Here is a 23853-nt window from a genome sequence, read left to right as displayed (position 1 = left end):
GGGATTTGAACTCATGACCTTCTGAAGAGCAGTCGGTGCTCTTCCCCACTGAGCCATCTCGCCAGCCCCCTGATTTTTTTTTTTAAGACAGGGTTTCTCTCTGTAGTCTTTGCTGTCTGGAACTCACTCTGTAGACCAAGCTGCCTTTGAACTCAGAGATCTGCCTGCCTTTGCCTCCTGAGTGCTGGGATTTAGGCATGCACCACCACCTGACTTTTACTTTTTACTTCATAATTTGATGAGTTTTAAAGAACTAGCTCTATAGGTGGTTTTTTAAAATTTTCTGTTTAATTATGTGTATGTACACATGTGTTATCTGTGGAGGTCAGAAAGAAGACAACCTGTAGGGTCAGTTCTGGACTTCCAGCACTTCAGTTGTGGGCCTTGGGAATTGAAGTCATTGTCAGGCTCGGCCACCAGGGTCTTTACCTACTGGGGTATCTTGCCAGGCTGGTGTACGGTTTTTCTTTTCTTTTTCTTTTTGAAATAGTTTTATTTATTTATTTTGTGTATATAAGTGTTTTGTGTGCATGTATGTCTGTGTACCATGTGCATGCAGTGCCTCAGAGGCCAGAGGGCCATCAGATTCCCCTGAAACTGCTACGTGTAGAACCAGCTAGAAGTAGAACCCTACTGCAAGGGCTGCCATTTCTTTTAACCACTGAGCCATGGCTCAGGCCCAGGGTTTTTTTCTTATTTAATGCTTTAAATGAAGGTTTCCCAACTATTTGCACATTCACACCCAGCTACAGAATGATAGAATTTATGGATATGTGTGCCTGGAAGTGGTCAGTCCAAGGTCTGGCTTCTAGAGCAGAAACTCTAGTGCTCTGGGTAGAAGGATTTATGGTGACTACCTCCTAGCTGGACCAAACCTGGGTTAAAAGCTGCAGGTCTACTTTGACAGTTCTCACCAAGTGTGAAAATTGTCATTCCCACCCATACCCATACCCCACCCCTGAAATCTGGGTTGGAGACATAGCTCAATTAAAAGTGCATACTGCGGTAGCCTTTAATCCTGCCACTCAGGAGGCAGGTGAGGCTCTGAGAAGATCCAGCCTTGTCTACAAATCAAGTTCTAGGAAAGCCAAGGCTACATAGAAAAACTCTGTCTTGAAAAACAAAGACAAAACATACAAAGAGTACCAACTACTTTTGCCAAAGATCCAAGTTCAGTTCCCGTGCCCACACTGGATGGCTCACAATCACTGGTAACTCCAGTTCCAGGGATCCAATGATTTCTGAGAGCATCTGCACTCTAATGTATCTCTCTCCATAAACATAACTGAAAATAGTAAAACTAAATCTTTCAAAAATTTACTTGGGGGCTGGAGAGATGGCTCAGCAGCACTGGCTGCTCTTCCAGAGGTCCTGAATTCAATTTCCACAACTACATGGTGGCTCACAACCATTTGTAATGAGATACGATGTCCTCTTCTGGGGTGTCTGAAGGTAGCGACAGTGTACTCACTTTAGATAAATAAATAAATCAATCTTTTAAAAAAAGTTATTTGCAGCAATAATAGTTTGGTTTTCTGTTTCTTTTAAGGGGTTTAGGTTTATCCATTCTGTAATGAGAGCTTTGTTTTAGTAACCAATCAGCACTTGAATACTGTGTGTATTCAAAAACAAAACAAAACAAAACAAAAAAAACCTTAGTGTAAGCTCTTCAAGTGTATTGAAACTAAACCCTACTTTGTAATTCTGGGCAGCCTAGAGTTCCTAAAAACTTACCTAAAATAATACATTCTTCACTGAGGTGTCTGGTGTGTGGGGAGGCTGGAGTTATAGGAGGTCGTGAACCATGTGACACAGTTCTGGGAACTGAACTCAGGTCATCTGGAAGAGCAGCAAGTGCTCTTAACTGCTGAGTCACCCCCAAGCAGAGCAGAGATTCTCAAGTGTACAAGCAGAGAATGAAACCCTGAGGGTTGTTCTCCTTTTAATAGGGGTGTGGTGGAGGAGCCCAGCTTATGCTGTAGTACCCTCAGAACTAAGTAAATTAACTTACTAATTTTTCTCTTTTGAAGGCAGGATTTTACTTCTTTTTAAAACCTTGATCTTTTATGAATAAAAATCCCTAACAAATCACATTTACTCCACACCAGGTCTAAAATGAAAGTTTTATTTTTCTTACTCACATGATTTCTTTCTTCGTCTCATTTTAGTTCTCTCAGGTAAGCCTTTATTATGATGGGGAAAGCCAAACCAAACATTTCTCCTCATGCCCAGTAAAAAACAAGAGAAAAGAATCACCAATTAAATATAGACAATGCATAATAAAAAATAGGAGGAAAAGAATACATACATTAAGACAGAATTATATTAAACATTCAGTTTTGAGTTATGAGGTGGATTGCATTCAGTTTGGTACAGTCACAAAAAGACAAGCTGGGTTTTAAACTGTCCTACCACTGACACTCCAAATTGTGCTGGGAGTGTCCCCACGTTTTCAGAAACACCAGTGTGGAGACTGTCTCTTGGGTTGTGGCCCTGGCTCTGTGCCCCAGGGGCAGCCCCAGGTCAGTCTTCCGGGGGGAGGTAGGCGTGCTCCTGTGCCTTGCAGGGGAACGGAGGTGAAGAGCAGGCAGCCCAGGCCCAGCCTTCACTGTGTGGTGATAAGCTTCACAATCATGCTGATAATCCGAGAGCCTCTGGGACAGGTACACAGATCCATGCTGGGGTTTTTAATTTTATCCTGGAGGAGCTGGTCAAGCTCACAGCGGAGTTCCTTCACCAGTTCGGCCACCTAGGAGGGGAACTGCAGCATTAGCTGTGGCAGGCTTTCATAGCAAAGTACCTAACTGATTATAATGGCTTAAGACCTCTGACAATATTTTAGAACACATTTTCATTCTGTAATATACTAATGAGGCCCATTATAAATATATCCATTTAGTGTTTATTTATCTATAACACATTTATTTATTATTTATTTAGAGATAAGCTCTTGCTATATAGTCAGACTGGTTTGAAACTTGTATCTTCTCTCTCCAGCCTCTCCAGCCTGTGAGTGCTGGGATCACAGCATGTGTTGTCAGGTCTCTTTACTTTAGGGAGTGTGGCTTTTAAGTATTTTCCACAATATAGCTTGTTGATGTTGTATGTCTGTGTTTGCATGTGCCCATACATGGGAATCTGAATTCAGGTTCTCATGCTCATACAGGAAGGGCTTTCGTGATGTGTCACCTCTCCAGCCTTGTTGGGCTTTGAGACAGTCTCATTCTGTAGTCCAGACTGACCTCGATCTCACGGAAGGCTTCCCAGCCCCTCCTTCTGAGTGCTGGGGTTCCTGGTGTAAGCTCTGGGAGCTTTGGTTTTGTTATATTTTTATTTATTTATTTTTAAAATATTTATTTATTATTATATGTAAGTACACTGTAGCTGTCTTCAGACACACGAGAAGAGGGTGTCAGATCTCATTATGGATGGTTGTGAGCCACCATGTGGTTGCTGGGATTTGAACTCAGGACCTTCAGAAGAGCAGTCAGTGCTCTTAACCATTGAACCATCTCTCCAGCCCCTTGTTTTATTTTTTTTAATGTTTGTTAATTTCCTTATTTTCCTTTTGTATGCATCGGTGTTTGTCTGCATGTATGTCTGTGTGAAGGTGTAGGATCCCTGGAACTGGAGTTCCAGACAGTTGTGAGCTGCCATATTGGTGCTGGGAATTGAACTCTGGTCTTCTGGAAAAGAAGCCAGTGCTCTTAACCATTGAACTATGGCTCCAGCCCCAGTGGGAGCTTTTTAACAACCATGTGTTTACATTTTTTTGTTTTATTTGGTATTTCTGTGTATACATTTGGGCCACAACATGTACATGAGGGTCAGGACAACCTGAGGAACTTAATTTTCTCCTCCTACCAAGTAGGTTCTGAGCTTGAATTCAGCTTGTCAGGTTTAGCAGCAAGCATCCCTACCTGCTGAGCCATTTCAGATTTTTGCTTTTAGCTTTCAGGACAAGATCTTACAGAGCTCAATCTGCCCTTATACTCACTATGTAGCTGAGTTGGGCAAGAACTTCTAATTCGTCTTATCCTGGGATTATATGACACAAAGTTTTTTTTTGTTTTATTTATTTATTTATTTTAAGTTGGGCCCCTTGGCTTATGTCAGCCACTGGTCATACATGGTTATTTAATGAGCACATGAAATGTACCTGGTTCAAACTGAGATGTGCTGAAGAGTATAAATGCACACCCAATTTTAAAGACTTAATATGCAAAGAGAAGTAAAATAACTCAGTAGCTTTTTATATTGATTATACATTAGAACTTAAACATGCTGGGACTATTAGGTTAAATAAAATATATTATTTAAGTACAGAGATTGTATCTAAAGCTTTATGCTACATGCTCTACCTCTGAGGTATATTTTCAATTTTTTTTTTTTAAAGATAAGGTCTTACTATGTTGTCCCAGATAGTAGTCTTAAGTATCTGTAGTCTTAAGTACCTGGCTCGAGTGATCCTCTTGCCTTAGTTTCCTGAGTGGCTGGGACTACTGGTGTATATATAGTCCATTTCTTATTTATTTATTTATTTATTTATTTTTGTGATTCTGGAGATTAAACCCAAGGCCTACCAATGAGTATAGCCCAATCACTTTTTTCTTTTATGATAATGGTAAGATCAGAGTGTATCACTAAAGAGGGTCCAACACCCTCTCTTTGTAGATTCTACTGTTTGTTTTTGTTATTGAAGCAAGGTTTTGCTATGTAACTCTGGTTTTCCTCAAACTCCAGTAACCATCTTGCCTCAGCCTCCAATCTACTTGAGCCTCTGACTCAAACCTCAGTATCAGTTCTAACCCATCCCAGGTGTCCCTAACCTGCTGCTTCCTGGTACTATTATTAGGCCCTTCTCTGCCTCATGTTGGTTTCATGCTTCCCGCCCATTAGTTCTGTTATTTTTGGTCCTGAAATAGTGTTGTTCATTTCATATTCCAGAGCTCTTCATGACCTGAACCTTTAAACAGATCAGCTGTTCCTTTACCTGATGGGAAGCAGCCACAAACCGGATCCACCCATCATCCAAGGAGACAACGAACGCCCCTCTTTGCAGCTGCACATTCACTTGGCCTCCTCCAAACAAGACTAAGGGGTACACAGACACCATGCTGCAGTCTCGGATGAACACCCGGCTAGTTTTGATTTTCTCATGGTACAACAGGTAGGGGCTGTCGAAGTGTCTGACCTGTAACACAAAACCTCCAATGACAATGAGGTCGATGGCCACATAAGGGGATTCCTGGCAGTCCCATGGATTTCAGAGCTGCCCTTCCATTAAGGACTCACAGTGATCTTTCCTCTGAGCTTGCTGTTATGTGTGACTTCCTAATACCCATTAGACATCTAATACCATCTAATGCTTTGCAAACCTCTCCTTGTTAGGGCTGGGGCTGTAGCTCAGTGACAGAACATTTGCATAGCATACATAAAGCCCTGGGTTCAATCCCTATTACCCTAGGAAACAAATCAACGACAATAAAAAACCCCTTTTGGTGGTGTTCAAAAGAAGTTTTCAGAGGTATACTTTTAAACTATTTTTATTCATTTGTGTATGTGGACATATGCTTATATTCATGTGCCACTCACTGCATGCATGTAAAGGTCAGAGGACAACTGACAGGATCCAGTTCTCCTCTCCTTTAGTGGAGTCCCAGGGACAGAACTCAGGCTGCATGGTTTGACATTGAACTCCTTTATTTGCTGAGCATCTCAGCAGCACCCACATTTTTAACTGAACACTAAAGTAAAATTGTACATGTTTATGGGCCTCTTGTGATATTATGATACATATATATATATATATATATATATATAATATAATGTCTTAAAATAATTTTTATAGGTTTATTCATTTTATGTGTGTTTTGGCTGCATATATTTGTGTTTATAGAGGTCAGAATAAGGCACTGGATCCCTCAGATTTAGAGCTTTGGACAGTGTGAACCATCATGTAGGTGTTGAGAATTGAATCTGGGTCCTCTGCAAGCTAATACCTAAAAGAATTCTTGATTCTCTTTCTCTACACCTCTTCATTTCAGAAAATGGCACCCCACGTGTTCAAGCCTCTATGTGTGAGAGCTTAGTTGCTCTTTTCTGCCCAATTCCATTTGGAACATCACCAAGTCCTAACAGCAATGTGTTTAAAATAGATAGGCTCTGACAGAGTCCTATCTCATGACCTTTGTAGCTGCTATGTTACTACAAACCTTGCCTTCCCCGGGGACCACTGCAGAGCTTCCTCTGTGCTCACACTGAGGCTGCTTCTGCATCTTAACAGCAGCCACAGTGATCTTTCAGTTATGGCCAAAACACTCCAACAGTTCCCTAAAGGATAAAAATCTAAACTCCCTACATTCCCTGACCCTGGCCCATTTGTCCCTGCACAGTCCCGTCACGCTCACCTGGATCAATCATCCCACTGAACTAACCCCCTTCCTCCCCCCCGCCCCCAAGACAGGGTTTCTCTGTGTAGCCCTGGCTGTCCTTGAACTCAGAAATCCGCCTGCCTCTGCCTCCTGAGTGCTGGGATTAAAGGCGTGCGCCACCACTGCCTAGCTTACCCCACTGAACTTTATTATCTGTTGCCTTCTTGCATATCCTGGTATGCCCCAAATATACTCTTACTCCTGGTGTCAGCACTTACTTCCTGTGCTGGAATGTTCTCTCCTTAGGATCTGTATGGCTTGTTTTTAACCCATAGAGTTCTTCTCAAATTGCTCTATAGAAAAGGGCTCCTCTCTCAGTCTTGCTGCCCGCTTAACTTTCTCTTTAGGGCATTTGCCACTGACTTATTTCCTGCTTGTCTACACAGCTAAAATTGCTTTAGTGGAAGGACTCTGTCATGTACATTTACTGTCCTTCATGGCCTACAACACAGAGTCAGACTAGTAGACACTGCACGGATGCATGAACGTTGTCTTCAGCTAACTCAAGAGTGGAACTAACTCAGGCCTGTGTTTTCTAAGTCAGATGCAGTCAAGATGAGTGGACTAGTCCTCTGAGCATGAGGAGACCCTTCCCAAGGTTTAACAACACTTTCCTCAGTAGCACCATGGGGCTGACCAGCACTGACCTTTCAACCTCATGCGGCCTGTACTCTTTTTGTTTTGTTTTGTTTTGAGATAGAGTCTCACTATGCAGCTCTGGCTGTCCTGGAACTCACCATGTAGACCTGCCTCTTCCTCTCTAGTGCTAGGATTAAAGGTGAGCACCATTTCACCTGTCTCTCTCTGGATTCTTTCCTCCTTTTCTTCTTCATCTCTCCTGAAAGCTTCATTGAGCATCTACTTTCAGCCATGTATCATAATAGACTGTGGAATGAAAAAAACTCCTGTCCTCATGGATTTTATAATTCCAGGACAGTAGCACAGTAAGAATAGTGGACAGATGCCTACTCAGTGGCAGCATAACAGTGGAGGCAGAGGAGTCTAGAGGGGTAGTGGCACTAAGGGAATTCTGTTCTGACTTGGAAGTGCTGAGGATTGAACATAGGACCTTGCCAGACCAGGTGAGCACTCTACCACTAAGCTACACCCCATCCAGGAGATGACTGCTAGTGGCAATGTCAGGGTAAGCACGGGCTTCATGGGGAGTGAGGCTGCCATTCTGGGAACAGAAGTAGCATGTCTGGTGTCATGGTAATGGGAAACACTGTTGCTGTGGGTGCATTGTTGCAGCATACAGACAAACAGAGCAAGTGAGATTTGAGGGATCAGGGGCAGATGCACAGGATCAAGTGAGAGTCTACAATAGACTCCATATCTGAAGATTTAAGAAAAGGATCAAGATAACGGAGCAATAATGCAGAAAGCTAGAGAGAATTCCTCATTATTACAGTACTTTGGGCATGAAACAATGGTTGGGGTTTGAACGAGGAAGTGGCAGTGGCCATGAGCACAGGCAAAGGTGGCATTGCCTGAACTTGGTGGCCAACTGAATCAATATGGAGAAAAGCAGAAGTCTTCATGACATCAGGTTCTGATGCAGATGGTACCATTTCCCAGGGCAGTCCACAGGAAGAGAATGGTGCCCAGGAAGATGATGAGTTTGATCTGAGCTGACTGGAGGACACTGGCTGCTGTTCTCTAGCGGGAAAGTTCAGAAAACGCTGAGCTCTGGATAGACCTGGGGACAGCTTGTAGTGGGCAGCTGAGATCATGATGGTGTACCCTCGGAGGGTCGAGGAGTACACATACATTACAGTGAGAACAGCTGAAGGGAGGCAGACTACTGTCTCAGAGTAAGAAAGGGGACATGGAAAAGTAGACAGTGACCAAGGACAGGAGGGGCTACTTCAGGAGCAAAGAGATCATTGAATCAAGAGGAAGGAAGTTAACAATGTCAAAAGCCACATGAGGACCAGGTGATGTCCCTTTAGATTTGACAACTACTGTGACCATAGATGAGTTTACTATGGGGAAGGGGCAGCAGCGTCATAGCAGCAGGCTGAAGGAGGACAGAATAAAGGACTGGCAAAACCATGCTGATGGGGAACGACTTCACGGATTCCTAAACCAACGCTCAGGAACAGTGCTCAATTGAGAGCGGGAATGAGCGCTTTTTGTATATAGTAGAATTTTCTCAAAATAGAAAGCCTTTCCAGAAACAGCATGTCAGTCTGTCTATACAGAGTTAACCTTCTCTAAATCTGTAGCACTCCTGGAGACACTTCAAGTCACAGACTAAGGCTTGTCTGCGTTAGGGATTGCATTTCTCACTTGAGGATGTGCCATAGGTAACGTGCTGACCTGATAGTTCACTGAGGAAGGGTGAATGTGGACATAGCCGTCATTCTTGGTAACAAACTTCAGCTCAGCTGACTTTGGCTGCAGTCTGACAACTCCAGAACTGGTCTTCTGGAACTTTCCCTCTGGGGTCTTGACCTAGATAACAAGGAAATAAATAAATAATGAAAATAAATAAACATATTTTCATTGTAGGACTTGTCCTTTGAAACAAACAAGAATTGCTTGAATAGTTTTTGTCTCTTTTTATGTTTCTTTCTTTTTTCCAAGGCAGGGTCTCACTGTACAGTCCAGCTTATCCTGGAACTTACTATGTAGCCTTGGTTGGCCTCAAACCTGTGATTCTCCTGTTTCATTTCCCCAGTGCCAGGATATATAGGTTATATATTTATAGCGTGTGAATGTATGTAAGAGTGTCTCTCTCTCTCTCTGTGTGTGTGTGTGTGTGTGTGTGTGTAGGCATGCACACCATGTGTAGGTCAGAGAACAGCTTGCATGAACCAGTTCTCTTTTCCCATGTAGGCCCCAGGGCTCAAACTCAGGTAGCAGGCTTTCAGGCAAGCATCTTTACCTCCTGAATGGCCTTCCTGTCCCAGGGCTGTTGTATCACTTGCTTCTTAACTTTGTATAGTGAACACATTTTTATATTTGTTCAAGATTTTCCTAAAGCATTGTTATCAAAAATTATATATACCTCATTGTAAGTGTCTATAACTTCATCATTAAACTTTATTATTTACAGAGCAGGTCTTAAATGCCCACATGGCATTGGACTTGTGTAGCTGAGGCAGCCTGAGAACTTCAACCCATTTGCCTCCATCTCTCCTGTGCAGTGACTGCAGGGGTGCACTACCACAGCTGGTGCATGTTACTGCAAATTTAGATTTGCCGGGTGAAAAGCAGATCTGCTGAGAGAGTATCCTTCTGGCTACAACTTTGTGTATATTTGCAAATTTTCTTTAACAGCTCTAGAAATGGAGCATAGTTAGGACAGATATATAAATTTTATTCTTACCCAGAGTGGTTATTTAAGGACTCACACAGAATCAGTATTAATTATTAGATATGAGGGTTTTTTTTTTGTGTGTGTCAATTTTAAGAGTTACAAGTCTATTTCCCTGTGTAAATCTGCATGTCTTTGTACTACTAAACTTAGGGAGTCTTTGTGTGTGCACTGTAGGCTCATACAATATCTGGGATTGGGAGAAGGAATGAATTGGGAATCCTTGTGCCCTGTGTGTATCTACTGAAGATGACTAGTGAGCAAATTTAAAGTTACTAATAGAACAAGAAATAGGAGGAGTCAGGAAAAGTGTCCCAGTACCTGCACTACATTTGGATACAGAGCGGCACACAGCACTGCTGATATCAGCTTGGGGTTCTCAGCATTTGTGTTTGCCTGTGAGAGAAACACAGCGTTACCATATGAGGGATTTTAGTAGGTCATGTGTTTGCCATCATTTGTCTTTCTTTTTTTCTTTTTGAGAAAGTTCTACTTTAGCCCTGCCTGGCGTGAAACTCATTATCTAGACCAGGCTGGCCTTGAACTCAAAGAGATCCAGCTGCTTCTGTCTCCCAAGTGCTGGAATTAAAGGTGTACACTACTGTCCTAATTAGGGTTTTACTGCTGTGGAGAGACACCATGACCAAGGCAACTCTTTAAGGACAACATTTAACTGAGGCTGGCTTACAGGTTCAGAGGTTCAGTCCATTATCATCAAGGTGGGAGCATGGCAGCAGCCAGTCTTAAAGAGCTTACAATGATTTTTTTTCTAGATGCATGCATAGCAGTTATGAAGCTAGTGCTCTTGACTGTGATGTGGTTAAGGCGGCCCTCACTAAAGCCAAGGTGAAACTGGGGCCAAGTCCTGATGCCCAACATGATCAAAGTGAACTCTTTCTGTACAGGTTTAAACAAACGAACACACAGAGATGATGCTGATAAGCATCGTGGAGAGAGAGTCTGGTCTGTGAGCCAGTCAGACTTATTGTTTTAAAACAAAGGAACACAAGTTCACTGGGAAGAAGTCTTTCTAGAAAACATTACTAGAGACTACTGTGAATTACAGATTTATCAAGAATGAGTGTGAAATTTAAAAGAAAGCAATGAACAAAAAACCTCCTGATCTCCTGAAAGTTAGCTGACACATCTGTGGACCAGAGAATCGAGTGGAGTGTGCCAGTGCTCACTGGGTGAGAGGAAGAATGGCCATGATGCCCCTGCCCACATTTTAGTGCCATGCTATTAGAATTAAAAGTCAATTTAGACAGAAGTGCACATTCCTCACCTCCTCTCCAGTGGCATCCAGGACACCATCTCCTCCTTGGGCTCTTTTTTCAATTTCTTTTGCTCGGAGTCCTTCTTTTACAAATCCTATGTCAGACAGCAGTTCAGTGAATTGCCGTTTGAGACTGGCCATTTCCTGAAAGAAGCAATGGACTGTCTAAAGAAGGAGCTAGCAATTCATCCAAGTTGAATGGCTCACAAATGCTTAACAACAGTGAGTAGTAACGAGTGCACTTGGACTGTCATTTTTAGAAGCTGGCTTTCATTTATTACAAACTGGGCAGACAGTAAGACAGTTACAAAGAAATCCAAAGCCTTCAAAAATCCCCATGATCACTTTATATTTTAACTGGAGTGTGATAGGTCTGATTTTCTTACAAATTCTTGGGATGGGCAAAACAAATCTAATTTATTTTTGCTTGTGGTTCTGCTTGTTGCCTTTTGCTTTGGTTTTTGTTTGTTTGTTTGTTTTGTTTTTCAAGACGGGGTTTCTCTGTGTAGGGCTGGCTGTCCTGGAACTCCCTCTGTAGACCAGGCTGGCCTCGAACTTACAGAGATCTGCCTGCTCTGCTTCCCAAGGGCTGGGATTAAAGGTGGGCAGCTACGCTCACCATCGGGCTTGTTGATTTACATTTTTTTTTTTCGAGACAGGGTTTCTCTGTGTAGCCCTGGCTGTCCTGGAACTCACTCTGTAGACCAGGCTGGCCTTGAACTCAGAAATCCGCCTGCCTCTGCCTCCCAAGTGCTGGGATTAAAGGCGTGTGCCACCACTGTCCAGCCCATTTTTTTTTAAAGATTTATTTATTTATTATATGTAAGTACACTGTAACTGATTTCAGACACTCCAGAAGAGGGAGTCAGATCTCATTACAGATGGTTGTGAGCCAGCATATGGTTGCTGGGATTTGAACTCAGGACCTTCGGTAGAGCAGTCAGTGCTTTTAACCACTGAGCCATCTGTCCAGCCTGTTGCTTTACTTTTTAACCTTTCTGTTTGCATTTCTATCCAAGACCTGTCAGTCCCTTACCTGCGCTTAGAGCAGCTAACGTTTCTCTCAGTGAGACTCATCTGCAGAACTTTCCCTCCTTTCCTACCTTTTGGAATTACTGGATCACAGCTGATGCTGGGAATATGGGGACATTATTAAGTGTTTTACAGTTAGACACTAAAACGTGCCAATGTCTTTGTTTTGTGGCTTTTGTTTAAATATAGGCTGCAAGAATCAAATGCAGCAGCTCATGTTTGAGGCAGGGAGAGGCAAGAGGACTGAGTACAAGTGTTGAGTCCTGGCAACACAAAAGAGCCCATTCCTTAAAAAGTAAAAAGTGGAAGGCATATGTGGATGGGGGATGGTTTGCTTAACATGCTGAATCCGATTCATTTCACTGGGTGAAGAAAACAGGTCAGGTCAGGTCTCTGGTACAACTTATCTATCAGAAGAGAAAGAACTAGATGTAAGACGCAGAAGTACTAAGAACACCTTGTTTGTGTTCCTTGGGCCTCCCTTTCTCCAGCCTCTAGATTGTTAGTAAAACAAAAGCTTTGTAGAGGCCTCCTCCATCAAGACGTTGGCTTCCCAGACGCCACCATGGAAGGAGGCCTACAACAGTGTCACAGGGGAGACAGAAACACATGTCGTCATGTTCAGGACTCCATTGTGTACAGCTGAGAAGACTGAGCATTCCCACTGTCCTGGCAACCCCCCTGGGCAATTGCCGGCTACCACAGCAGAAATGGTGAGGGAATGGCACAGAAGAACTAACGTACCTGCAAGGTTCTCCCAGATAGGAAATTCTGTCGGCAGTAATTGTAACTTGCTCGTGCGCTTTCTTTTGTACTCAGCTGCCAACCCTAAATTGTGGAGAAAATCAAGCTGAACTAACTCTGATATTGGTGCCAGTTATGGCCACACACCTGAGTTCTGAGGTTCCCTTACCTTATATGCACATAGAAGGGCCAGGTAATCACTGTTTGCAAATGCAAATTCCAGTTTTTTCTGATTAGCCTCTTCTTTTTTATCCCAGGGAGACACCTAGATGAGGAATGGGTTTGAAGGACATGGTGTAGCTGAGGTTTCCAATGGCACTTTCCTACTGCTGACGCCACTACCTGGGAAAGCATCTTGCAGGGTCAGAGCAAGCATGACAGCGAAGCTAATGAAGGACCTTTTTGTTCTGTGAGTTCAAAGTGAACCCAACATAAGCTCTTTGGTCTTTTAGGACCAAATGGCAAAAGACAGCTACCAAGGACCGCTCATTTTATTTGCTGGATCTGTTGTTTGTCTTTCTTTCTTTTTTAAAAATGATATATCTTTATGTGCATTGGTGTTTTGCCTGCTCGTGTCAGTAAGAGGGATAGATTCCCTGAAACTGGAGATACAAATAGCTGTGAGCTGCCATGTGCATGCTGGGAATTGAACTCTGGTTCTCTGGAGAAGCAGCCAGTGTTCTTAACTGCTGAGACATCTCTAGCCCCTGTTTTTGTTTTTAAGACATTCACTGTGAAACTCTGGATAGCCTACAACTTGCTATGTACACTAAGCTGGCTTCAAATTTGCTTCATCCTGCCTCTACTTCCAGAATATAGATGATCACACCCAACTTATTTTTTCATTTTGATGTCTGTAGAGGGATTCTATTTTTTTTTTAAGATTTATTTATTTTTTATGTTGATTTTTATTTTTATTTTTAATTTAGAATTTAATTAAATTTAATTCATTTATATACTTTTTATATTGTGTAATTAGTATACAGAAGAATTATATCTTCATATAATAATATATAGAATATATAAATAAATACAAGAAATAGAGAACTGACAGCAGGAAAGCATGGGGCTGGGCTTGGGCTAGGTGGACTGGGTCTGAATGAAGTCCTGCATGTCGGTCCATGCAGGGCAGTCCTCCCAGAAGATCCAAGAAAAGCTGAGGATCCAGATTTGCTATGGACTTTAGATCCATACAGTTTCCAACCTTTTTGCTGGTGGTGTTACTTTTTCTACCGATGTTGTCTACAGAAATCATGGAGGGTCTGTGCTGCAGCTCGGGTGGGAGAGCTGGGGGGTGAGGGGACCTGTGGTGCACTGCCTTGTGTGAACCAGTCCTCCTCATCCAGCCATGCTGTGTGATGGGCACATAGATGTAATTGCTTCCCACCAATACTGGCTACACACTGAGGAAGCCATCACCACGAAATAGAAGCCGGCAGCTTCCATGGCTCAGTGTGATGGCTGAAAGAGACCCAGACCAAGGGTTGCACACCTGTGCCCCTACAGAGCTGGCAGGTCACTCTCCCAGGCAGCCAGTGAATGCCTATTTATTTATTTTATGTATATGAGTACACTGTAGCCATACAGATGGTTGTGAGCCATCATGTGGTTGCTGGGAATTGAACTCAGGACCTCTGTTTGCTCCAGCCCCGCTTGCTCCAGCCCAAAGATTTATGTATTGTTATGTGTAAGTACACTGTAGCTGTCTTCAGACACACCAGAAAGAGGGCATCAGATGTCATTACGGATGGTTGTGAGCCACCATGTGGTTGCTGGGATTTGAACTCAGGACCTTCGGAAGAGCAGCCAGTGCTCTTAACTGCTGAGCCATCTCTCCAGCCCAAGGGATTCTATTCTATAGCCCAGACTGGCATGGAACTCACCATGCAGCTCAGGCTGGTCTTGAAAACTGGTCACTGTGGGATGCTTATACAAAACCCAAACTTGTTCCTTCCCGATTTGGTGCTGGAGGTTGAGCCGGAGGCTGCACACATGCTACCGAGTACTACACTTTAACTCCTAAGGTCTACTGACCTAAATATTTTACATGAGTGGACTGCACGTGCAAATTATCTTTCAATAGAGTTACTTTTTAAAGTTGATAAATGTGTTCATTACCTTTTGAAATTATATAGTGTTATCTTGCTGCTTACTATTTTTGATTTTTCTAAAATAAGCAATAGCAAACAAAAAGTATATTATTTTAATAAGCTATACCTCTAATTCCCAAGTTTTTGGGGGGATGGGGAGATATAGATTTTTCTACCATTGTGCTCTGAAACCTTTCACATCCACACATACGCACATTTTAGGGGCTCAAATACCTCTCAAGCCTAAAGATTCCTTTGAGACCTGTGACATAAATTCCAATTCAGACAAATGTCACTTACAAAAGGGGACTTGAAAGCCAAGCTGGCAGCAATGGTGAGAGCAGGGTCCAGACAGCGGAAGATAGATCCTAACAGCATCAGTTTGCCAATCCTCACGTCCACAGGGAGAGAGGCCAAGTGATAACCCAGAGGGGTCAGCTTTTCATCTGGAGTCAAGGCTCCCAAGTCTCGCAACCGCACTTTTGAGGCACGAAGAGAATCAATATGTGGAGGTTCAATGAGCCGAGAGAACACGGACTGGAGATTATGAGTACTAAACATTTCTAAAATTTTAATTCTGAAGAAGAAAAAAAAATCATGATTTGTAAACTTGATAGCTGATAGAATGAAGCAGAGGGATAACTTTTGTTTCTTAAGAAATGCCTTAAAAAAAAAGGTGATTTTAATCCTTGCTAATTATGAGATGTGTCTGCCTGTGGGTGTGTGCACACAGTGGAGGTGCTTACGTCAGAGGCCAGAGGTGTAGGCTCCTTTGGAATTGTGTTCCAAATGGTTAGGAGCTGTCTGACAATGGGCGCTGGGAACTGAACTCAGGTCTTCTGGAAGGGCCGCAAGTGCTCTTAATCCCTAAGCCCTCTCTCCAACTCCCCCTAAGTGCGTTTCTAAGCCACACAGCATATCACGGTTTTGAGACAGGTAGAAGGAGCCTCCCTAATTCCAGGATTACAGACAGGGATCACCACACCCACCCAGCTGCAGTGCTGCTTTAAGGAAGCCTTTAAAACCCTGCCCTCTAGTTTTCTTAGCAATAAACTACAAAAATACTTCAAGTTCGCCTACCCTAACTAAACATTCTTTTAACAAACTTTCAAAATGGTCTTTTTCTTTTAATGTGGGTTCAGATTATGAAAGAGAATTTCGATGGTGAACAAAGTAAGGATGGTAAAGATGTGGAAATCTTGACTAATATGGGTGGGAAGGGACACTGGACAGCTGCTGTGGGAGGCAGGGAGACTCCTCAAGCTGAAAACAGAACTGCCATGGACCCGGCAGTCCAACTGCCTGTGCTTGTTTGTGTTTTTCTGAGACAGGGTTTCTCTGTAGTCCTGTCTGTCCTGAAACTCACTCTGGCCCTCAAACTCAGAGACCCATTGCCTCTGGCGCCCGAGTGCTGGGATTAAAGGTGTGCATCACCACCGCCCGGTCTCAGAGTCTCTTTGTTGTTATCAGCTCAGATAATACAGCTGTCTTTCAGTAATGTAGACATATTTGGTGCTGTGCTTTCTCTTGAGGCATTTCCCTGGAGTGATGTCCTGACAGTGACAAATTAGTGAAACTGCAAGAAAGAATAAAGGATAAACTACGCTGGCAGGAGCACACAGTGGGGATTACAGCATGGGGCAAAGGGCCTGACTAAGGTGCACAGCACTTAAAAAGAGCTTTATATAACTAAGCCTTACCATAGCCTTTGTTATTTTATTTCCCTTTTTAAGTTAACAACTGGATAAAAGGGTATAGATAATTTGTATTTCTTATATCAGCAAGCAATTTTTCATAAACATTGAATTAACACTTCTTTAGCTCATGTAATACTGAATCTGTTCAACTTCTTACTAAATCCTATTTTATGACATTTGTTCATTAGCTAATAATGGTGTTGTAAGTTTTGTTTACTTTTCTCTAACTGATAATGAGGCTGTAGATTTTTCTCTGTCATCCTGTGATATTTGTGTCCTCTGGCAGAAATTCCCTGGCAAGTCAAGTTACTTTCCTAATTTAGAAATGTATTTTTGAGAATTATTATAAGGCCACGTTCTGAAAATGTGAGAATCTATATGTGCAGAGAGTTAGAAGGAAGGAAAGGGTCACACTGATGTGCTTTATGCAAATGGTGACTTCATGCACTCTATTCTAAGCATAATGTCTTCTACTAGGAAAAAGAACATGAAACTTAAATAGAACAAGAAATGTGGCCTGTGCAAGCAGAGGAGGCAAACGGGGACGTAACCTGAGGCACAGCTGTTCCAAGGGCACTCTTTGGATTTCTGGGAGCTGCTGCTTCAGAAGCTGGTGGTTGTAGTGGTGGCTCGTGAACAAATGGAAGCAGACTCCAGATGCAACTCGGCCAGCTCGGCCTTTTCTCTGCAGAGCGTTGGCTTGGGACACAAATGTGTCTTCTAGACTTTCCATTCCTTTGCCAGCGTCGTATCTAGAAAAGAAAAGGAAATGTAAGATTGAGTTATTCTGTGTGCATGTGGGTAAGCCAGAGAATAACTCTGGCTATAGTTCTTCAGACACTGTCTCTCTCCACCCCCTCCATTGTTCTCTTTCTCTCGGAGACAAGGTCTCTTACTGGCCTGGGACTCGCCCAGTGGGGTAGGCTGGCTGACCAGTAATTTTCCTGCCCCTCCTTCCTCAGAACTGATACCACAAGTGCATGCCACCACATCTAGCTTTTTTTCTTTCCTTCCTTCTCTCCCTCCTACCTTCCCCTCTTTCTTTCCTTCCTCCCCCTCCCCTCCCTCCCTCCCTCTCTCCCTACTTTCCTTCCTTTATTTTTTTTTGAGACATGGTTTCTGTGTGTAGCCTTGGCTGTCCTGGAACTTGCTTTGTAAACCAGGCTGGCCTTGAATTTGTAGAGATCCACCTGCCTCTGCCTTCCAAATGCTGGGATCAAAGGCATGCACCACCACCACTGCCAGGTTCTTCCTTTTTTTTTTTTGTTTGTTTTTGAAACAGGGTTTTTCTGGATTCCCCTGTCTGTCCTGGAACTCACTCTGTAGCCCAGGCTGGCCTTGAACTCAGAAATCTGCCTGCCTCTGCTTCCCAAATGCTGGGATTAAAAGCGTGCACCACCCCAACCACTGCCCGGCTTCTTCCTTCCTTTCTTAAGTCTGGGTTCTGGGGATTGAACAGAGTTCCTGCAAGTACTTTACTGAGTTACTTTTAAGAATGTTGTCAGGACTATGGAGCACAGACAAGTGGTCTTACTTATGTAAGACGACCACCTTATTTCTCAAGATATCCAGTCCGGTTTATTGTACAACTGTGCTTTAACTAGTGCTGTGATGATTTAGGTCCATCAGACACCAGACACATTTTCTTTAGCCATTTTCTTCTCATCCAAGCACATGGAAAAATGAATCTATTACTTGTGGTTTTGCATCCTTGCTTGACTTTCATGCTCATGACACTGGCCATGGACCTACACACAATACTGCTTTAGAGCACCTCAGCAGTAACCATTAACAGCTGTGTTCAAGGAGGTCAGTCCCTCTGTTACGTCACCTACCTCTTTTCTTTCATCTTCCCAGAATCGATGACATAAACAACATCATCAATGGTTATGGATGTCTCAGCAATGTTGGTGGAAATGATAATCTTAGTTACACCTATTGGAGGTTTCACAAACACTGCCTGCTGCTCTTCACTGGATAATGATGAGTGAAGTGGGTGAATAACACATCTAAAAGGAAGTGAAGCACAGTAAGAATTCTGGCACAAACCACTGAAACTGACCTGAACCACTGAAACTGACCTGCTGTGGTTAAATTTCTATGAAATTAAATGACTTCAAGAGTTGTGGTGGTTTGAATATGCTTGGCCCAGGGGAAGTGGCACTATTAGGAGGTGTGGCCTTATTGGAGGAGGTGTAGCCTTCTTAGAGGAAGTCTGTCACTGTGGAGGCGGGGCTTTGAGGTCTTATTTGTATACTTAAGTCTGGCCACTGAGAGCCAGACCCATTTCCTCCTGCTGCCTTTGGATGAAGATATAGAACTCTCAACTCATTCTCCAGCACCCTATCTGCCTGGATGCTGCCAAGCTTCCCACCATGATGATAATGGACTGAACCTCTAAACCTGTAAGCTAGCCCTAATTAAATGTCCCTCATAAGAGTTGCCATGGTCATGGTGTCTCTTCTAATTAATGGAAATCCTAAGACAGCGTCTGACAGCTTTGAGTACAGCTTTCAAGGCCTAGCTAGCTCTTCAAGATATGAGGCTCCTTGTTCTCATAAAATAGTCTTCCAGAAACAAAAACCTTGTGCCAACCTGGGAAAAGTCTTGGGGTTTTTCAGTAGTAAACCACCAATAGGAATAAGTGATTGATATTTTATAAGTAACAAGCCCAAAACAAGCTAACCAGCAAAGAATAATCTTCTGCCGCAAGTCCAAAGAGAGGGGGGCAAAGCGTGAGGCAAGTTAGGATACTCATTGCTAACTTGCTAGCTAGCTTTGCCCTTGTATGTGACACATCCAGTGACTGGTGAGAAATTATTTTCTCTCAAAATGGCAGCCTTTCTTTGTTATTAATGCCCGCTTTATCCAGCTTCCCCTCCTCCTCAGAAATCAGGCAACTGAAACTGCAAGCAGATTTGCTGAGTCACTATAATAAGTGAAGAGAAATGTCCGTCCTTGATGGAATGGAGTAACACTTCCTGGAGCACAGAGGTCTCCCATTTCTAGCAGGCATAAATAAATACGTTTGAGAGGTGACACCATAGTCTAAGGAGGGTGAGGACGACCATAGGACCTTTCAGCTCTTCATCTTTAGAGATGGCTGCAGTGTATGATTACGGATAGAAAGCAAGTGGCTTACCGGTGACTGCGTCTGTTGTTGAAAAGAGAGTTAGACTGTAGCTGCTCATAAAGCATCTTGATTTCTGCTAGCCCCGGTAAAAACACAAGTATAGCACCTGGGAATAAAGCATAAATAAATAAATAACCAAACGAACAAACAAGGAAAACTAATAGAGGTCACAATACTGTTTTTAAACCCACAATCTGCTAACTTTTCACTATCAGTTTTTCTTTGTAAAGCCTCAGTATTTAAACAAATACGAAATCATATTTTTGTATATACTCTGATTTAATAAGGACAGAATAATCTTACCCTTTTTCAACAGAAAACTGAGGTATAGAAAAGCATGCTTAAATTATACAAGAAGCACTAGCCAAGTGCTCGCTCGCTCTCTCTCTCTCTCTCTCTCTCTCTCTCTGTGTGTGTGTGTGTGTACACTGAAACACCTGAGAACCAAAGCAAATACCTCACACACATCAGACCCAGCTATGTTCTTCAACATACTTCAGTTCCCTAGCCATTGTTATCTATTTCTACTGTAGAAAAGTAACCTTTTAGACCAGAAGGTTCTTTTGTTAATGAGATCCAGACATTTTACTGGATATGATAAAAAGCAAAACGAAACAAAATAAAAACTATCATGGGTGGTCTGATCTGATTATCTAAGTTTAGACACATTTCAAAGAGTATATTAACTAACCTTGCCTTATTAATCACTGATGACCTTTACTATTGTCCATTAAAGAAAAAGAGAAACAATAAGAGATTACAGTGTGTCTGTCCTCATGGCAGTCCTTCCCCAGTAGTTACTTCTGTAGACTGCTGAGGCCAAGTCTCACTTGGTAGTTCAGGTGGTCTTGAGAGCTGTAATTCAGGCTGACCTTTAGCCTATGTTGAGTCTCCTGCCTTACTTGCCCATGTACTGGGTTACGGACATGAGCATCCATACCCAGCTCTTGTGCTTCATTCATGGAAGCAGATGACCTCTTCACTAATGTCTCCCTCAGTCTCACACATATAAGCAGAATGCCCATGCCAGGTGTGTAGCATGGATATAAAACAGATCTGAACTCATTACCCACAGGCATGGCTTACTCTCCTCATGAAACAAGGAAGAGTCTAAATCATCATTAAAAACAGAGTAGGGCCAAACAGCATAGGGATTTTTTTTCACACATATCACTTCATATGGCCTTCACAGTCACCCTACGGAAGAAGGGATCAGTAGGAGACACACTGCTCAGCCCTTGGCTGGTAAGCTGACCGCTTTCATTTAATATAGACTTTCATTTTCTGGCCTCAGATCCATCCCATGCTCCTTTGCACTAAACAACACACAACTTAGAGTGGTAGGACAGTCTATAGATAGATAGATAGATAGACAGACAGACAGACAGACAGACAGACAGACAGATAGATAGAGAGACTGACAGACAGATAGGAAATTATCTTTTTGTTTATTTTATTGTTATCTATTCCTCATGGCTTAGCCACCTGTCAGGAATAGCTCTCACATTCACAAATATATCACTGATTCTTTTTTTTTTGTTTTGTTTTGTTGTTGTTTGTTTGTTTTGAGACACGGTCTCAGTATGTATTCCTGGCTAACCTGGAACTGCTCTGTTGCTATGTATACCAGTGTGGCCTTGGACTCATAGAGACCTGTCTGCCTCTTCCTCCCAAGGGCTGGGATTAAAAACATGTGCCACTATGCCTGGTGAATTTGGTAATTCTCTAAAATTTCTTTTTGGCTGGCATGTTTGTTTTAGAAAAATCTTTTTCTTTAGAATGAAGCCAGGCCACCAGTCTATTGGTAATGCATTAGCAACACCTAGCCACTTGCCAAGAGAAGAGAAATAAGGAACTTAATTTTCTTTTAGTTAGGCATGGTAGTATGCACCTTTAATCCCAGCATTTAGAAGGCAGAGGCAGGTGGCTTTTTGTGAGTTCAAGGCCAGCCTTATCTATATAATGAGTTCTAGGCTTTCTAGGACCTCAAAGTGAGACCCTGTCTTAATTTAAAAAGTTCTATACTTAAATGTTCCAAGCCCTTTCCTAGGAGCTAAGAGATACAGGAGAACAAGAAAGCTCTGCTCTTTTTATTTTGGTTTTTCAAGACAGGGTCTCTCTGTGAAGCCCTGGCTGTCCTGGAACTTGATCTGTATATAAGGTTGGCCTCAAACTCAGAAATCTACCTGCCTCTGCCTCCCGAGTGCTGGAATTAAAGTGTGTGCTGCTGCCACCCAGCAAAATCCTTGCTCTCAAGTTTATATGCTACTGAGGGGAGATGGGTCAGTAAGCAAAATAATTTTAGACATAACATGTCTAGTAAGAGTGAGGAGAAGATCACAGATAGGATGGCCTGTAATGGGGACATATAGAGGACACTCACTCAAGACCAGACTTGCAGCTTGCCAAGCACCAAGTGTCTCATGTGTGCATCACTGGGGCCTGAGAAAAGAGTTACCTGGAGGGTAGGCGTGCTTGCCATCTACAATCCACTCTAACAAGGCCTCTATTAATTCAAGGTTGACCTTTTCAAAATCCATCACAGACATTGTCTTGATGACTGATTTGCTCACCCCTGAAAGAAAAGTAAAAATCAGAAGAATAATTACACCTTACATCTGTGAGTTTTGTGAGTGTTGGGTTGGTTCAGTAGCACAGGAATTCACATCTAAGATGCTTACTTAGTGACCTTTTTTGATTAATTCCCAGAAAATACTGGTTACAGAAGTACGTACACACTCCCTCGCCCTCTCTTTAAGGCTAGCCAGAGAACTTTTGATCCTCTTGCCTCCCTCTCAAGTGCTGAGACTGCATGTACACACTAGCACATCTAGTTTCTGTATTGTTGGAAAGCAAAGCCAAGGCTTCTCACCATGTCCATACACTTGATACAGACTATATCAACTGAGTTACAGCCCCAGCCCAAACATACTTTGTTCTTCTGGAGCAGTGACCAAAGAGAAAGCCTCTGCCCTGACAGCGCCTGCCCTGCTAGAACTTTTAACTCTCCCCTCCTCCTCTTCCTGCTTTCACCATCACATATTTATTCAAAGTTTAAGATCTAGAATAAAATTCATTCAGGTACATTTTAGAAACTCCTGTAAGATTCAATCAAACCCTGAGTCAGATCATCTAGAAGCCGAGGTAACAATTACCACAGGAAGGCATGAATGGAGCACAGATGTTTCACTAGCATCCTACATCAGTTCTCAACTTTTAGGTCCCTTTGAGACAGTGACAGAAATGATGACTCTTCCTTGAAGGATGCATATGAATTTAAGAACTTCCTCAATGCTGGGCATAGTGTTGCAGGTCTTTAACCCCATCACTTGGGAGGCAGATTTCAGTGGGTTCATGGCCGGTATGGTCTACACAGTGAGTACCAGGTCCTCTTTTGACTCCCCACCCCTGAAAGAACTTACTCCATCCCTTTGATGTTGATCCACAAATGATCCAGGTAAGAATCTATAAACTTCCTACCCACTGGAGTCTTAGCAAAAGCCTCCTCAGCTTACAGGTCTCTCACTGAGCCCGAAGTCCAGTTTCAATTTGACTGACTGCCAGTAAGCCAGGGACCCTCCTGTTTGTTATATGTGTTCCAGGCCCACTTCCTGCTGAAGGAGTGCTCACTGACATGCCCAATTGTTATGCAAACTCTGGGGATCCAAACTCAAATCCTCATACATGTGCCCAATAATCTATCTCTCCAGGCCAATATTGGCATTTTAAAGATTATTTTGTAGAGTGTGCCCCTATTTGGTTTTTCTGGTGTTCACTATAATCAAGTCACGGGTTTTTGACTGAAATACCACAAACTATGTAGTATTCAGTGCATGACTGAGGTCTGCAGTCTTGCCTTGCCCCTTTATTGGCGGTTAACTTGATCATTCTCCCCCGTGTAACTGTTATTAACTCCTCTTTGTAGTTAAGTCATTCATGAAGAGGTATGAGATTTACTTAAGTATCGGGTAAATTTGACACACCAGAAGTATATATGAACTTTAAAAATAACAAATATTGAGTATAGTACCATATGCTTATAGACCTGGCTACTTGGGAGGCTGAAACAGGGGTTCAAGGCTAGCCCATGTAATATAGTAAAACCTCTGTCTCAAAATAAAAAAA

At 42.7% G+C, this 23853-nt stretch overlaps 1 protein-coding gene and 1 long non-coding RNA gene across 9 annotated transcripts in view; one reads left to right on the top strand and one right to left on the bottom strand.

The window, feature by feature from the left end:
* LOC116080778 overlaps nt 1-5518 on the top strand; it is a 17529-nt gene extending 12011 nt beyond the window's left edge. The window contains exon 2 of the long non-coding RNA XR_004114600.1: nt 4948-5518. This is a non-coding gene — a long non-coding RNA (uncharacterized LOC116080778). The remainder of the gene's footprint in view (nt 1-4947) is intronic.
* Dhx57 (DExH-box helicase 57) overlaps nt 2105-23853 on the bottom strand; it is a 49066-nt gene continuing 27317 nt past the window's right edge. For all 8 annotated transcript variants that reach the window (XM_031357324.1, XM_031357331.1, XM_031357326.1 and 5 more), the window contains 12 exons: nt 22187-22303; nt 19738-19834; nt 18431-18604; nt 17147-17347; nt 15199-15475; nt 12978-13073; nt 12809-12892; nt 11042-11176; nt 10078-10152; nt 8757-8891; nt 4994-5194; nt 2105-2749 (listed from right to left, as the gene is read on the bottom strand). In XM_031357324.1, the coding sequence (XP_031213184.1) occupies nt 2606-2749; nt 4994-5194; nt 8757-8891; nt 10078-10152; nt 11042-11176; nt 12809-12892; nt 12978-13073; nt 15199-15475; nt 17147-17347; nt 18431-18604; nt 19738-19834; nt 22187-22303 (1736 nt within the window). In that variant the 3' untranslated portion in view covers nt 2105-2605. The remainder of the gene's footprint in view (nt 2750-4993; nt 5195-8756; nt 8892-10077; nt 10153-11041; nt 11177-12808; nt 12893-12977; nt 13074-15198; nt 15476-17146; nt 17348-18430; nt 18605-19737; nt 19835-22186; nt 22304-23853) is intronic.

Source organism: Mastomys coucha, unplaced genomic scaffold (genome assembly GCF_008632895.1).
Source record: "Mastomys coucha isolate ucsf_1 unplaced genomic scaffold, UCSF_Mcou_1 pScaffold6, whole genome shotgun sequence".
Classification (NCBI taxonomy): Eukaryota; Metazoa; Chordata; class Mammalia; order Rodentia; family Muridae; genus Mastomys; species Mastomys coucha.
The sequence above is the reverse complement of the archived record's forward strand: the minus strand, read 5'-3'. Positions and strand labels throughout refer to the sequence as shown.